The sequence below is a fragment of the Uranotaenia lowii genome, chromosome 2, assembly GCF_029784155.1.
Source record: "Uranotaenia lowii strain MFRU-FL chromosome 2, ASM2978415v1, whole genome shotgun sequence".
NCBI classification, from domain to species: domain Eukaryota; kingdom Metazoa; phylum Arthropoda; class Insecta; order Diptera; family Culicidae; genus Uranotaenia; species Uranotaenia lowii.
Window position 1 is genome coordinate 21,841,306 of NC_073692.1, and position 18,001 is coordinate 21,859,306.

General features: G+C 36.5%; 1 protein-coding gene across 1 annotated transcript in view; it reads right to left on the minus strand.

Moving 5' to 3' along the window:
• LOC129741144 (potassium voltage-gated channel protein Shaw-like) overlaps positions 1 to 18,001 on the minus strand; it is a 178,145-nt gene that overhangs the window by 12,087 nt on the left and 148,057 nt on the right. Inside the window, exon 10 of the mRNA XM_055732851.1 lies at positions 3,447 to 3,627. Coding sequence (XP_055588826.1) covers positions 3,447 to 3,627 — 181 coding nt within the window. The remainder of the gene's footprint in view (positions 1 to 3,446; positions 3,628 to 18,001) is intronic.

Here is an 18,001-nt window from a genome sequence, read left to right on the forward strand (position 1 = left end):
TCTTTCTTAAATTTATTCATGAATATTTTTGTTAAAATAAAGTAAAGGCTAGAAAATTGCTGAAGGTTAGTTGCATGAATATTAAAACTGATGTTTTATTGTTAATTTACCTATAAAACGTAGAAAACAATGCACAGTGGTCCAGGGCGGAACTTTATCGTGACAATATTAGTTACGAAGATACTTTAAGAGATACATAAATGGTGTCTTCAGCCAAAATATTCATCAAACCATGTGCGTTAATAATCTTAAATCAAATATTAAGGTGTGTCATTTTTGCATAATTTACACATTAAAAACATTCTCCAGTGAACAGATAGAGCCAAAATGACTTCTACAAAATTGTAGCAAACGCCAACGGTTTTGGTACTTTTGAAACTGTGACTTTTTAAACTGTCATATCTTGGATTTGTGCAAACCAAACAATTTTTTATGATGGCATTATTTAGTTCAAATATTAAATACTAGCTGACCCGGTAAACTTCGTATTACCCGTTACTTAATAAATCGTTGGAAAATGTTTACAGTTCTTTAACTTCTTCGTGCTCTTGAGTCGGTTTTCATGAAAATCGTATTCAAGTTGTTCGAGTTTTGTCCCGTTTATAGTTGATTTTGTATAGGAGCCCCCATTCCAAAAAAGTAACAAGCTCGAAATTATTATACAAACCATCTCTGACTAGAAAAACTCGCGGATACCAAATTTCACTTATTTCCGACCGACCACTAAAAAGTGAAAACGCCTTCATTTTTATGTATAAGATGTGGAAAAGAAATAATTTTCTATGAAGACCCTCCTTCCATAAAAAGTGAGATTCTTGAAACTATTATACAAACCATCTCTGACCCGAAAAACCCTCGGACACCGAATTTCACTTAATACCGACCGACCATTGATACGTGATGGTGTTACAAAGAAATCGCCTCCATTTTTATACATATGATTAGATTGTTACTTTTGGGAGATAGGTTATTTTTCAAACTTAAAAAAAATCCAAAATTTTTTGATTTTCAATACAAATTCACACATTTGACGACCCTGTGATAGAGAACATCCCCATTTTTCGTGTAAAAGTAAAATTTTATCGTTTGAGTCCATTCAAATGTGTTAATTTGTATTGAAAATTATGATATTTTGGAATTTCTATTCTCGAGTCTTAAAAATAACCTATCTACCAAAATTTACAATCAAATAACTTGTATTTGAACGAAATAATTCCGTTATAAAATAATTTTTTGGTTTGGACAAATCCGAGATATGATAGTTTAAAAAGTTAAAGTACAAAAATGTACGAATTTCTATTTCATACAAATGACTTGAACACATTTTAATTGTTTGAGTTTATTCACAAAAGTAAGAATACTCAGTCAAATTGTTTGAAGAGCATTTTTGCTGAATACATCATTTGTCTATCTCTTTTAGTATCTTCGTTATTCATTTTGTCACGACAAAGTTCCGTCCTGGACCACTGTGCATTGTTTGCTTCAATTTATTCTGTATAAATAAAATTTTCATTTTTGAACCAAACAGCTATCTACTCAAAGCTATCGTATTCGAAATATAACAAAAACTAGTAGCTGATTTTAAGGTATGTTTTTAAAAGGGCTTTCACCTATCCACAATTAAAGAATTAATCACGGCGATCGGGAGCGTAACCTATATTTTTTAAATATAAACAGAGTAAATCGAAATATTTTTATCATCAAATTTTGAGTGTTCAACTGAGTGAAACCTTATAAGATAATGGTTTTGAGGAAATTTTTAATCTCAAAACTGTTAAATATATTTTGATAAATAACTTCGGTATAGACATCTATTAAATTTTGAAAATATAGATGCCTTTTTTAATTGTTTGGAGTTAAAAATAAAAAATCTTATCTTTCAAATTTTGTGTAGAAGTCGGGTTCAGATTTTTACCAGCTTTTTGAGAATTTGAACTACTGAGCGATGACCGAAAGGGGGGCAAATGTTTTTGTGATATTTTTTTCAAGAACCGTCCTTCTGTTCCTTTTTAAAATATTATCGTGAAAAAGCATCAAACCGATTGGAGTATCTACAGTCAACTATTCCTGAAATAAGGCCGTGTAAATTGATCTGAAATTTAAGAACTTTGTTAAAGGGGGTGTTAAATAATTTAATTTATTCAAACTAAAGATACATAATTGACTTTAAAAGATTTTTTTCTCCATGTGAAGGTTTTACCGCTGCAAGCTTTGAATGAAAATTTCAAATTTATACATTTTTACACCTTCCATTTTTTGTTGTTGTTTTTACTGCCACAAAAAGCAATAAAAATTTTGCAAGAAAATTATTCAGTCCTGAATAAGCGCAACGTGTTTCAATTTTGTATGGAAATTTGTATGGGAAAACAAAACTCATTCTATCAAAAATCGCCAGAGATGTACTGAAAGTTCTTAAAAATATATGTTTGAATTTTAAATATTTCTTGATTCTCGCAGTTTATTTTATTTAAACAAACTTTAATCCTAACTTTTACCCCAGGAAAGGCATTCGATGTTATGCAAAAAAAAATCAAAATATATTTTTTTTAATTTAAGCGTTTTTGACTGCTCATTAACGACCTCTTTAACCGTAGGATGAAAATAAAAAAATCGTAAAAAACTGTTTGGCATCGCCAATTAATTTGTTGACTAACTTATGTAACTTCGACGAAAAATTTCGTTTAATTTGTGATAGCTCAAGATAGTAAAACCTGCCACTTTTGAATAATTTTCATTGAATTCAGATATTTTATTTTGAAAAAGTGAAACTTTTTTTATGAAAAACTAAGCTTCTTCTCATGTTACTAAAAGAAGAAGCTTAAGAATAGGCAGAACCAATAATTAAAGCAAACTTTATTTCAATTTTTTTTATTTTCTGGATGAATTAATACGCAAAAATTTCTTTTTCCGTACAAATTTCCATACCAAATTGAAACGCGCTGTGCTAATTCAGGAATCAACCAAAAAATCTCAAATTTAACAATAATGTTTGGTGACCCAAAAGACATCGAAAAAACCTATGGGAGCCAAATGTCATTTTTCGCAGCGGTCTAGTGAAGGTGTCTTCATCAACTCTTTAAAAAAATTGAAGATTATATTTTGTTACTAGCAAATTGTTACAACTGATAAGAAAAATCATGTCTTTAAGAGTACAGGATTACACTCTGATTCAAATTTTCAAAATTTGTTAAACCTAATTGTTTGATTTTTTACCACTGTGCCATCCTATAAAACAACCATTTTCCCGAGAAAGTCTTCGGCGTTCAACGACTGAAAAGTTCTGTAAACGCAGTTTTATAGCAAGTTATATTGAAAAGCTCAATTCACGAATTCCGTTATCAATAATACAGAAGCTTCTAGGATATCTCTTCGCCTTGTTTCAAAGCTCAGGATAAAAAGCTCACCCGAAAGCCGCAGAAAGCTTTTCCCATGTATCGTGAACTTACCGATTTTCGCCCCACCGAAAGCGTCCTTAAAGATGGCCGGATGTCCGGTGGCAGGGTGGGTGGCATGTTGATGCTTCATCGCGTTCATCCTTCGATTGGCTGCCGCCCCCAGGTCCCTTTTTCTTCTAGGCTGCTCCACCGGCAGGACTCTTCGGCGCTTCTTCGGCAGCTTGGAGCGAGCCTTTTGGGATTATTTTTTATTTACCACGACACGGGATATCGTCGTGATGATGACGGCAATGATGATGATGATGGTCAAAAGTGAGACATTATACCGAGACGAAAACGAAAGGAATTGTAGAAAAAGAAAAGAGAAAAAAATACGTTGTAAATTGGTGCATAAAACATTAGCCGAGTGGCTACCGGTCGTTAACTTTAGTTTTTTTTTTTTTTTTTTTGAGTTAAAAGGAAAAAGATTTGGTTTGGGTTTGGGTATACCTACAACTGTGTGTTAAATATACGGTTCAGAGGCTTGAATTTCTCGAGAATTGCTCAACGAGCTTTAAAAGTAATGGAGAATACGTGAGTCGACACTTCAGTCGGGTGATTTAAACGGTTCAACGAGCAATCATGAGGTGTCCTCCGGTAGATTCAAAGCGTAACGGGAGGGAAACCAGTTTTTCCGGAACATTTGCTTCAATTTTAGACGCCAGTTTGCCATCTTATGGGCAGGAAAGATTGCACACATACGCTTCGGGCGTCCATCTAGTCTTCTAGAGGGTTATGATGATAGTCACTGAGCGAAATATTAGAAAATTCCTCCCACGCACACCTTAACACTCTCGCAGACCTTTTCTAATTGAGTGTGAAATTTACATACCAGATACTCAAGGGGAAAACTGCTACCCAAAAAGAGTAGGTTCCGTTTTTAATGCTGTCAATGGGACCTCACTCTCACTCTATTTAAGGATTCGAAACTTGTTTCATCATATCGCTATACCCTTTCCTCATTCTTCAACTTTTCCAGGTTTTGTGGGCTCGCCCTTTCCCGCTCGTTAATGATGGAAAATGATGGCAAACATAATGGAAATTTATGGCGCCACTTCAAGCGCGCGCCTAAATTTAGGCAGCAGGTACTGGGAGATGCTCCAGTAAGATTTATGAAAATTAAAGCAATTTCCGAACCGGATCGCGGTGGTTTTGGCTCTCGGTGTAATCGGGAAGATTTATTGACGTGCTGCTGCTCGAGTGGGTGAATCAAAGAAGGGAAGACCAATAAAAAAACAACGGGTTAGCATCCTTTTACAACTCTCTGGTAATATGAGCAGTAAATTTTCGGCGCTCCCGGCATTGAGGGATGCTGTCAAATTAGTAGTGTGGTGGGTGAATCCGAAACTTGAATTGACGCGTCGATGTGGGTGGGATGAAAGGGCAAAGCATTTTGAAGATTTTTTGTTTTAGACCTTGCAGATGTGGAGGAGTGAATGTTAATTTAGGACCAATATTTTACCAGGCTCAAAAATACGACCATTCCATTTTTTTCCAATATTTTGAACCTCTAACAGTTTGGGATGGGTTAAGTATTTGATCAATATGCTTTACTGTGGAGTTTACTCCAATGTAGTATTTAAAGACCCAAATCAGCTGCTTTTGGCTTTATGTGTAGTTGTTGTACGTTCTAGATTCCAATAAACATTAGATATTGTTTGCTTGTATCTTACAAGTATTGAGATGTTATAATAAGTGACCCACTATGACATGTGTGGCATTATCCAAGGATTTTTTAATGTTTGGATAAGCTTAGATGTTTAGAAAGAAAATTTGGAAAATGATATTAAAATGAGCTAAATGTTCCTTAATTGGTTCAAAGGTTCAAAAATTATTCTAAGATTCTAAGCCTAAGCCTAAGTTTTTGTTTAAAATGTTTATCATAATTCTTTATTGTTATACATTACCAACTTTTAAACTGTATTTAAAATTCGATTAGCAAATATAAAAACCATAAAACTCGTTTTTTCCCTATTTAAACAATATTGGCAAAATTTTAGATTTAAATTGGTATCGATTGCTATAATTTTTAAAATTTATTGTCTTCATACAGTTTATACACAGACAAGCAGATAGGACACTCGTGTATCATTTTTGCAAACCCGTTTAGATTTTCAGAAACACAAGGTTCTCCGACCACAGTAAGTAGGCGAGAAGTGCAATGAGTTTGTTTACAAACATAAGAATATTTGATCAGCTGTTCTGTGGTTTGTTGGTAGACAAACTCCATGAGTTCCGCAGTTGCAACACCAAAATGGCAAAAATGGCAGAATCGGAAACTTGACATACGGTAACACCTCCTATATACAAACCTTGGATTCTTCAGGAGCTAGTCAATGTTCAATGAGGTACACTTTTACTAAGGCGTTGCAGGAGAATGAGGTGTTGCTCTGCGAAGTAGTTCCACCTCCCCATGGAGCAGAGTGGAAACGTGTCTGCATTACCGCAGATGTACGGCCGAGAGAACTACATCCCCCTTCATGAAGACCCTTGCGAACGAACTCGGACGATGAACATAAAACATCTATCGAAAACCGAACATTTGGTGAAGGTGTAAAGCTGAACCGTGGCGATGTGCCTGGAAGGTCACGCCAGTCCCAAACGGTAGTCTGTGGGGCACCAGCAATCGCCCCACAGTATTCCAGTCCTTGCTGCGCTAAGCAGGTCACTGACGCAGTGAACCATATACCTACCTCGCGACTCGTGGGATCAGTCATGAATTCAAATAATGAAAACGAAACGCGGATGGATGTGAGCGAGGCGGAGAAGGACGATTGTTCTAATCCGTTCGTCAGGAGTGGGCTAAAGCCCTCGCCGGTTAGGCAACCCGCCTATCCTGTGAGGACGCCGGTAGATGCAGGAGGGAACGCAGATCCCTTCTTCGGAGTCCAACAGGCAGTCGAGGAACTCCTAAGCTCCCCGGAGCTTCGGGACCCTAAGACTCATGCTAAACTAGCGGTGGCTATGGCAGACATGCAGGATCTTGTGGACTGTGTTAGAAAGAAGTCTAACATACAAAATGAAGTGCGGGAGAAACTCGCCAACGTATCGCCATTACCGCCGTTAAGGCGAACCAATCAGTGGTAAGCCTGCTCACCGCACCGGAGTGTGGGAAGAATGCACGCGAAGACGTGTTGACCCCTCTGCGGGCGGATACCATTCGACCAAAGAAGGTCAGCGTCAGATTGCGAAGAGGAGTTTGCTGGAAACGGCAAGAGAAAGAGAGGGTCTCCAGGAGAGACGAGACCAGGAGCCCTGAAAAACGTGCCCGGGGTCCTAAGGTCCGGCAGAATCCGGGCGAAAAAAAAATCGAAGGGAAAGGCCAAGTTCCCGAAGCGCCAACTGCCCCAAACCCAAACCCAAGTCCAAGCCCAAACCCAACCGGATCAGGGACAAGGGGGAGGCGCTGGTGGTGAAGACACCGGAAGGTTCCTACGCCACTGTCCTCCGCCAGATGAGGACAAGCAATAGGCTGGTGGGCTTAGGAGGGGATGTCAGAAGATTCCGCCTAACACGTTTCAACGATATGATCCTCGAAATCCGACGTAGCTCAACGGTGAAAAGCGCGGAATATAGTGCGCTTACCCAGGAGATAGTTACCATCAGGGTTAAAAACCTCGATGAGATAGCCACGGATGTTGAGGTCAAGGAAGCGCTGAAGGATCTGTGTAAGTTCGAAACGGATAAGATTTCGTTCAGGACGTTGGAATGGCCTCCCAAATCCGGGACACAGGTGGCGTTCGTGAAACTTCCGGTTGCGGCAACACTCAAGTGTGGGCGGCTCAAGGTGGGCTGCTCTATCTGCCAGACAGCCATCTATTACGATTTCATGTAAGCTGGGTACCCCACCTTTCAAAAGGCGAAGGCTGCACCTTGGCGGGGATAGAATCGGTTCAGCTCAACCTCAACCACTACCACTCAGCACATCAGCTGTTGCAGCAGATGGCATTTGAGGTAAATTCGGACGTGGCGTTAGTGGCAGACCCGTATCGCAGGACCTCGGATGGCAGTCTCTGGAGAGGTTCGGCATCATGATGGACAAAATCGTTGAAGGTCTCACGGGCAGGAGCCCTGTTGTCATAGGCGGGGACTTCAACGCGTAGGCCGTAGAATGGGATAGTCGCCTTACAAACCCCATGGGCTAGATTCTAAGGGAAGCCCTGGAAAAATTGAATGTAGACCTGGGGAATGCAGGCGATACAAGGACCTACCACAGGAATGACAGCGAGCTCATCATTGACGTCACCTTCGCCTCTGGAAGACAACACAATTCGACCGGAACGTCTTTGTCGAAGTGTTAAACTGGGAGCGGAACTTTGAAAACCTGTCCGCGGAAAACCTGACGAGGGTTCTCACACACGCATGTGACGCTGCGATGACAAGAAGGGCCAAGCGGAAGGATACTCGGTAACCAGTCTACTGATGGATGACGGAATTCGCGGACCTGCGTACTAGCTGCCTACGGGCTAGGCAACATATGCAGAGAGGTCTGCCCTCTGCAGGGCAATCAAGGCGAGCAGAAGACAGGATTCAGGCAACTCTGCGAAGACGCCAATGACAACCCCTAGGACGACGCTTACAAGATTATCATGTCCAAGACACGGAGCGGAGGTGCGCCACAGGAATCGTGTCCGAACAAACTGCGAGAGATCGTCAACGAGCTGTTTCCATAACACGGGGAAGTTATATGGCCGAGGGTCCCATTGGAATACGAGTGAAGAGGAGCAGATTTCGCCGGAGGAACCGCGCGACATCGCTTAGTCCCTCCAGTTGAACAAAGCTACAGGTCCGGATGGCATCCCTGATGTAGCAGTGAAGGCCGCGCTCATGAAACATCCTGAAATGTTCCGGTCATCACTGCAACAGTACGTGGATGATAGGGTCTTCCCAGACGTGTGGAAGCGGCAGCGATTGGTGTTCCTGCCAAAACCGGGCAAGACACCAGGTGACCCATCAGCATATCGCCCGATATGTCTCTGGATACTGCTGAAAAGGTGCTGGAGAAAGTGCTGGAGAAGGTGGTCCAGAGTAGGATCCAGCTCAACACCGAAAGTGTGAACGGCCTATCCGACAAATAGTTCGGTTTTCGGAGTACGGAGGATGCCATCCGGGCAGCCCGATTGTGTATTCACAGTACACAATCCAACTGGCCTGCTATGTTTAGGAATGTGTAATCAAAAGTCGATCACGCTTCCTATACAGAGTAGTCTGTTGTACGGCAAAGGCGTTCCACCACACTTTCATGCTTTCGAATACAAAAATGCCCTAGACTTACAATCTCCAACACCTACCCAAACTTCATCCTATGAAGCTTATCTGATGCTTGCCTATGCAAAATTCTTCTACCTAATATTTCATCTCGCCGCACGTGTCAATGAACATACTCAAATCAATTAATTTATCGGCGATTAAAACTTATCATCATCTCATAAGATACTATGGTGCACCTAAATACCTTCCCATGCCAAATTGGATTCCATTCGCTCGAAATAGTTCTTAAGTTATACTTACAAAATTGTGTTAGAGCTCCTCTATCCTTTTTGGCTCGATCTCTAAGATAAGTTCTCAATTTGCACAAAAAATGTATGGGAGCCTCCCTTCTCCCTTCCTATAACCGCAATAGAATAAAGAATTGGTTTCAGTCAATCATTTGACCATTCCTCGAATCACATGATCTTCCATGCCAAATTTGGTTCCATTTGGTTGATTAGTTCTCAAGTAATGCAACTAAAATGCAAAGGTTCCCCTTTCTTATCTCCCCAGAGGGAGGAAGGAGTGGCACAAAATATCGTTAGAAACCATTTGTGTTCTTAAAAACTCCCGATACCAAATTTTATTCAATTTGTTCAAATTGTTCTTCAGATACGCTAAAAAATGTATGGAAGCCTCACTACTCCTTTTCTTACTTCTCCATGGAAGAAAGCAGGGGTCTCAAATAATCGGAGAAATATTTCTCGTTTTCCATTTGCTTGATAAGTTTCGAGTTATGAGAAAAATTGTAAAAGGAACCCCCTTTCCCTATCTCTCCACTGAAAGGAGGAAGGGACGCCAAAGATTCAGGGAAATATTTCTAGTACCCAAATACCCTCCCATGCCAAATTTGATTCCAATTGCTTGATTTTTTCCTACAGTTACACAAAAAAAAACTATAAGGATGCTCCCTTCTTTTCTCTCATTTCCTCATTGGAAGAAGGAAGGGGTTTCTAACAACCATTAAAACATTTCTCGTACCCAAATATCCTCCCATGCACAATTTGGTTCCATTTATTCCATTATTTATTCGGCTATGGTGTAAGGAATCCCCCTCCTTCCCTATTATATTCTCGTCACTGCTGGATGGAAGGATGGGTGCCAAATATTCATTGAAACATTTCTCGTACCCTAATACCATGTGATGCCAAATTTAGTTCCATATGTTCGATTATGTTTTGCGTTATGCAGAAAATTGTCAGAGGTGAAGGAGCCTCCCTCTTGCTCTATCCCTTCTGGAAAAACGGAAGGGTCTCAAATAATAATAGAAATATTTCTCGTGCCCTAATAACTTCCCACGCCAAATTTGATTTTCGAGTCTATAAGGAACAAAAAAGCAGACAGAAATCCATTTACAATAATATATAAAGGGGAGAATAAAAAATGTTGATCCCTTGTTTTATTTTCATCTTATCTTTTCAGAAATATTTAGCAATTTGCTGTCTTTTACATTTTCTGACAACGTGTAATTTCAAGTTTATATGCTCCAAAAGCTAGAACGAAACATGAACGCATAGATGAACTAGAATCATTTTCGTGAGAGTTAGTTAAGTTAAATTTCAGAAATATTTGTTTCCTGATTAAAAAAAGAGCACTTAAACTTCTTTAAGAGATTTTATTTTTCTATTATATATGGTCGGGATTCGAGCAGACCAAACTGAACGTCCGTTATCAGCATTTTTTCGACACACTTGAACTTTATATGCAAATATTTTCAACTAGGAAAAAAATCTTTGATGTTTTTAAGCTTGAATCAATAGTTAATAATTCAAGTAATTAATTTAAATCAATCGTATTCGGTATAACGATTAAAAATATGAATAACTCGAGATTTAGTTTCTGCTGTTCGCTCTGGCCGAAGGCCGGCCATATAATTTTCAGGCCTTTCAAGATCTTTCCAATCATTTACTCAAAATTTGATGCAAAAATTGAAAAATTGATCCCTGTTTTCCCAAAGTTCTAGATAATTTGTTGCATTGATGAATCCAGTATAATTTTTTTTTCAATTTTTTGGTTCGAATGGATTACACTTTTTTTTCTCTAAACACTGCTGCATTTAAGCACCAATATAGCAGAGTAAAGAAAAACAATGATAGAAGTCAATCTTTTTCCATGTGCCCAAAAGTGTATAATTTATTAACCTTTGCAGTTAGTCCGTGATGTTCAAATTGAGTAGAAAAAAATGAAGCTCAGTTTTCATGCAGGAGAACTCGTGTTGGAGACAACATTGCACCCGTTTTTTGGTTTTTTTTTTTTTTTTGCAATACCGTTAAATAATCTCCGAAATCGAGTTTTTAAATCTAAAGAATCAGATTCTAGTTTTTTCTTTAGAAAAAAAACAGTTTTAAAAAGAAGCACTTTTCAGCACCGTTTTGTAAACAGTATCAAAAAGTTATATTTTTCGGCATTGTTTGCTCGGTTAGAAAAGCAGGCCCTAATGAATTCAAAGTAGTTTTTGAAAAACAGATATTGTATTAAAGTGCGGAGTTGTAAACAATTTAAATGATTGATGTTCTGCTTTCACAATTTATTCAGCTGGTTGGAAGCTTTTTTACAATATATGTGGATTTTTTATGAAATTTCGAATTCAGAAAAATCGATCACTTAAAAATTGAGCTGACGAGAGGTCGTCTTAAAACACAATATTGAGCTCATCTAAATAAAATTTGAAGTAAATTTCTTTAAGTTTTTTCATGTACCTGAAGATTTAAAAAATAGTTTTAAGAAATCCATGAGCCAATAGCAGCATTTATAAAAAGTTTCAATTTCAACATTTAGTTAAAAAATGCATCAATATGTACATCAATTCTAGTATGGTACAAGGTGGCCGAAAAGGAAAATTAACCAAAAATTCTGTTACAATTTTTTGTGATGCTTTTTTCATTTAAAAAATTCAATCAAAATTTATTTCAAATTGCCACATTATACGTTTTACTTTACTTTAATTACCAATTTTATCATATTTTCCAATTCAAAGAAAATAATCCTATATATATGTTGACATAAAAAAAATAATTTTGGAAAAAAAATCCAAAATTATAAAATTCGGTGAAATATGTAAATATTGCTAAAACTCTGTGTTCTGAGACACAGATTCGGTGGTGAAAATTTACTCAAAATTTTGTGGAATTCTGGATTTCTCAGTTATTTTGGCAGTTCTTATGTGCAGTGCTCCCGTTCGAATTAAATTCTTAAATGTGATTTCTAAGTTATTAGTTTAGAAAATAATTTTGAGATCTTCTATCCATTTTTAATGTTTTTAAATCTCACAACTTTCGACATTTTTTGTTAATTTTTAACTACATGATGCTTTTTATGAATTTTTTTTCACTATAACCGTCATTTTCTATACTAATTTCCATACAAATTTTCATCCTAGAGCTACTATATATCATTGTTATCAAAATTAATGATTTCTTAGACGTAAACGACTCGTTTATTCAGAAATTAGCTCAAAATTTAAGTTTGATACTTCTTGAAGTTGTTACATCATACATACACAACAACTTGAAAGTGTATCACTACCCAGGACGGTTGAAAAAAAGCTCATATATCTAACAGTAAGTTATTCAGAAAGGCGATTGTATTTTAAAATAAACAAATTGAGTTCCATTTTTCATTATCATCATTCAATCAAAACCGCAATAAAAAAATCAATCCATCAAATAAACCAATTTTAGTCCCTTCATTATCCACTTTAACAGATGGTTTATTGAAAAGGTTCCCCAAAAACGCTCAACGGACAATTTCGTAGGGGTAAATTTTCCGGACTACATCCCTAAGCGGGATGCGATGGTCCGGCCATAATTTATTCCAAAAACCCCATGGTGGTGTCTTGCTTCAAAAAAGGCATCCTGTTAGAGAAATTCTGGGCGCCAGGTTGAAAACAGTCAACAGTGCGCTCTGAAATGAGCCAAAACTTATCCTGCCGCCTGAAGGGATTTTGGGAATTCGTTTCCCGGAAGAATAATCGAGAATCGATTGTCAACAAGTTTGACGTTGACGCAGCTATGGGATTCATCAGTCCCGATTTTTATTCAAGGATAATCAACTGAGGGTCGATGTAGAGGAATACTTAGAAAAATTCGAGCAAATGTTTCTCAAATGATCCTGAAAAAAGTCATTTTATCATAACTCAAAAGTAAAAATTAAAAAAAAATAATTTGAGAGAAAATTCGACAAACTTTCATAACAGTCACTTTTTTATAGCTTTTTAAAGTACTGATTGAACAAATGATTTCTTTTATTGTCCTGGCTCATCTGTGCCGAATGTTTTTCGAAACAAAACTTCTGAAAGTTTTTCTTTCACTCACTGCAGTTTGAGTACTTATGAAACGTAATTAAAAGTTGAACTTGTTTGCATGGCTTCATCTTAGGGGGTGAAAAAGTTTTCCCACCAAATTATCGAGTTCAAGAGTCGACCTTTGCCAGATGCCAACAAGTGGTCGACGTTTTCTCCATCCACTACTGATGGTGACTCTGGCTTTATAAGTTGTGCTGCACTAGTCTAGTGTTATAGTGAGTGGGTGGTTGTTTTTCTGCTCGATGAATGTGTTTTCGCATTTCCCTTCATTAGTATTTCGCATAAATTAAATCGCTCTCAGCTGGGTGGGTGGCACTTTTTTGATACTGCCGAAGCTGTTTACTGTCATCATTGGGGATGGTGGCACGCGCAATTATCTTCATTTGCTTTGGAAGAGGGGAGTGGAAGATGGCATCCAGCTGACTAAATACAGCCGTCGCTTGCCAGCCAGAAAAAGGAGTCAAAAGTCATCACGCTCATGTGAACATGTAATGAGCTTCGGCAGTTTTTCGAAGCAAAATGGCAGAGGAAATATTGTACCCAAGTGAGTTTTATTTGCGACTCATTAAAAATTTTACTAACGTTGTTTCAAGTGAATAATTTTCGTTGTTAGTTCAAAAAATATACTAAAATCAAATGTCTTCATCGGATATTTTAATTTCGTTGCGTTGCGTTAAAAAAAAAAAATGAAACCGCGCGAAGCAGCGCACTAGCTCTAAACTTTGACCAGCTGCCATTTTTGTCTTGGTTGATAAAAACAGCTTTTTGCGAGGAAAGAAAAAAATGGGATGGCCTCTCAAAATTAGCTGTATTTTAGAAAATTTCAATAGAAAATACTTTAAATTTTCCCAAAATATTTAAAAATGTTTGATTTAGTACATGGCCCAGTTTCATCAAAATCAATCGACGTGACCAAAAATGGAACTGGTTTGGAAATGAGGTTCATTATCGTTCAACAGGTGATTTTATTCGCTTTTGGACGGAAAATATCGGAATATAGTTTTTCGAGATTTTTCTTTCAAATATCCAAAAGTTTTCACTAAAAATGTTGGTCATTAATAAAAATTCCATTCCTAATTTGTTTGGACATAGAAATTTATAAACATAGCTGAAAATAAGTAGAACAGAGTTTCCGAAACTACCTGCAAGAACAGTTGATACACAAATTTAATACACATAAACTTGAAGCGAGTATTATATTCGCTCTTTCGTAAGAATCTCTTCTTAATTGAATATTTTCTTTTTTCAATCAAAGCTAGAATGAAGGTAGCAACATTTTTGGTGTAAATGTTTCGATTTGTGAAAGAAAAAACTCAAAAAACATTGATTATGATATATTTTATACAAATATCCGTCCAAAAACGAATGCAATCGCCTGTTGGGCCTCATTTCCATTTTTGATCACGTTAATCGATTTTGATTAAACATGGCCAGGTACTAGATCTAATATTTTTAAATATTTGAGCCAAATAAACGTACTTTCAATGAAATTTTTTTTAAATACCTACTGCTTTTGTGATGCAATCTCAAATTTCCCTTTTTCACGAGAATAGCTGTTTATTTTCCTTTCAATTTGAATTTTTTTTTGGTTTCTTTGTGAAAATTGTGGAAAAATCCGGGCAATATCCGGACTTTTTTCACGATATCCGGGCAACCGGGCCGGACCGGACTTTCTCGAAATTTTGCATCAAATATCCGGACAAACCCGGATAAAACCGGGCAATCTGGCAAGCTTAATCTAAGTCAAGAGATACTCTTGAATTAACAGTCATATTTTACTATCGCATATTTCCGGGTAACCATTTCTGTGTCTGTACATCCAACGGTATTTTGGAAAACCTGGAAGAATTCAGGCATTTGAATGTTTAAAACATCAATCCGAACAATATTCGGCAAATTAAAAAAAATCCAGAAAATTTCAAGAGGAAAGTAGCAAAACAATTTTTTTGTTCTTAATGTTTTGTTTAAAGCCCTCTTCCAGTTTAAAAACTGTCATGCAATCAACTTTTATAAAAACTTACAAAAAAATAACAAAGTTTTTGTGTGATATTACGAAAAATGTGAAATCTTAAATTTATTCCACGCTATCCGGGCAACCAGGCCGAACCAATAAATTTCAAACTTAATTTGGAAAATTTGGGTAATCCAATTAAATCCTGACAATCTGGAATCCATTCGCTTGATAATTTCTCGAGATATTTGACCTACGTCCCTTATCATCACCACATTAGAATACAGGAATTTCATCAAACTTTTTTCGTGAACATATACACTTCCATTTGCTCTACTATTTCTCGAGATATGCAAAATTGTATGAAAGACCACTCCCCCTTTCTTTCTTTTAATAGTAAAAGCGGGAAGGGTACCAAATAATAGAGCGGAAGGAAACATTTCTCGTATTCAAATATCTTACCATGCCAAATTTTATTCCACTTGATCGATTAATTCTTGAGTTATGCAAAAAAAAATATATTTTAAATACCCCCCTCTTTACAAGCAGACGGAGAGACAGAAACCCATTTCAATATGCATATACTTTGCTACACCTTTGAAAATTATAAATAACATTTTCAAAAATCATTTAACTTTTGTTATATTTATACATGATTTAAAAATAATTCACAACATTATTTCGACAGAACCTTTTGAGGATAAAACCCCCCTCCTCCCCTGAGGGTCCGAAAAATGCATGCGAGGAATTCAGCTCAACATTCAAAATATTAAATACAAAATCAAATCATGATAATAGTGCAAGGTTTTTCAGGAGAACAAATCTAGACTAAAACTAATGCCTTAGTACGTCTCGGTGGTCGAGTGGTTAGCGTGATAAGACGGTAATCGCTAGGTCCACTGACGGCATGGGTTCGATTCCCATCTCGGTACTGGGTGTTAAATGTTAATCTTAAGTTGTCCACATCATTTATTCAGTCTGTAAAGCCTAAATCGGCTAAGACGGTGTATGTTTTTTTTTAATGCCAAAATCTCAAAAAAACATCCCATGTTCGAAATTACAGTTTTTCAAAATTCGCTCACTTATTCGTCAAAATTCAGGTCTCAATATTAAATTTTGAATTAAATTAAACCCATTTCGAAGGTTCTGGTTCAATATTCTTATAAGCAAAACTGTATTTCTACTATATCCAGTTTAGGTTACTTGTTTTTCAGTTCGAATAATCATAAGAAAATGGAAATGAAACGCTGCTTTGAAATCATGGTTCAAATTTGATTTTGCATTTCATTTTAATTGAATCATTTATTTCGAAAATCATATGCATTTTAAATATTTTGATAATAGTTTTCCGAACATGAAAATAGAAAAATTTTGTTTGATATACAAATTTTAAGTTCTCAACATACTTAAAGTTCAAACGATTAAAGCTTCTAAATGGCGATCCAAAAATTAAAATTTTAGATTAAGATTCATCATTTTAAATTCATATTTTAAGCTGATTTGCTATATAGATTAAAAATAAATATTTTGAAGTGCTAAATAAGAAATCCCTTTTTTCACTTGTTATCGTTGCTCAGTGCGGTTCCTCCAGGAAGTTTTTTGCACGGGCTGAATGACGAAGAAAGTTTAATTTTGATGGTGCAGAATTGTTGAAAATGGAGAAAGTAGTTGGGTGGGATAGCGAACGGGACAGTTTTGTTTCCTTTTTTTCGATACGTGAGAGAGTGGTCTTTTAAGTGCTACATCGGGAATGATAAAAATATGTTCAGGTCTCTTATGAATGTGAAGTGAGAATATAAGTTGAAACGAACAGGAAAAAGGTGCTCCTGTTTGTCGGGAGCTGAACAAAATCTCTTCCACATAATATGCTCAAGCAGGATAGTGAAATCATGTTTAGTTAATAAAGTTATTGAGAAATGAGCTCATAAAAAGTGACAAAATTTTTGAAACCGAATGAAGTCAGCAGCAAGTGCGGAAACTAGCAGAAATTGGTGAGGACGTTCTTATTATTTTTCTCTTTCGTTCCAATTATTCATTGTTGAATTTCTAAATGGGCGGGCATGTGTAAAGTTGAGAATAAAAACGTGAAGAAATATTGACTTTTGCTTCGAATGAAAAATTTCATTTACATATATGCTCAATTACAATTACCAACAGTCGTTTGCGTTTAATCGCAGCACTCACTGACTTTTTAAAATTCGCCTACGGCTGGCGTAATATTGCACTTAGACCAAGCCCACCGGGCGTTTCTATTTCGGTCGGTATTTTAGATGGTTTGATTGGTTGCGTTTTTAACTATTTACTGATTTTCGCACCCATTGCTGCCATCCAGGTTGGTATTTGTGTTTGTTTATTTTCTCATAGCGACGACCGGCTGCGTTTCTACCAGGTTGCTACATAAACGCATCCTGTAATAACCTACTGCTCGAATGCTATTTCTCGAATCAAGTTAGCGACTGTTGGTGCGATGATGGGTTGATAGATATGCTGCTTAATGTACTCGATTCGAGGTTTAGCAACCATTTGTGGGCTTGGTCTTAGTTCGGGGGTGGATTCAATTGCTAGGGGTAGGTAGGTGGTTTCTTAATTCTATCACTTGTGAATCTATTGTACAAATTAAATTGTTTTTACTTTGGATAACATAAAAGAATACATGAATTTTTCTAATACTTGGGTAATTTTGTGTTAATGTTTCGAAAAAGTATTTTAAAAATTTTTACATAACATTTTTATTAAATCAATGTGTAGGAATAGCATAATAGATCTAAAAGCATATTTATAATGAAACTTTTACATGAAATAAAATGAATTTCAAGTTGCATTTACCGGAGCTAAACTTTAATCAAACATTTTTAATTCTTTGGAACATTATTTGAATTTAAACTTTTACAATTTATGTTGACAGTAAAAAAAACACTTTGAAATCGATCCAATGATATGAATCGTATAACATCGCATATTTTTAAATGTCCAATTTTGTATGAATACATTATTAGTGTTACCTTTGATAAATAGATTCGCATTTAAATGTTTTTGATCCACTAATAAGGTTAATTTTTATTT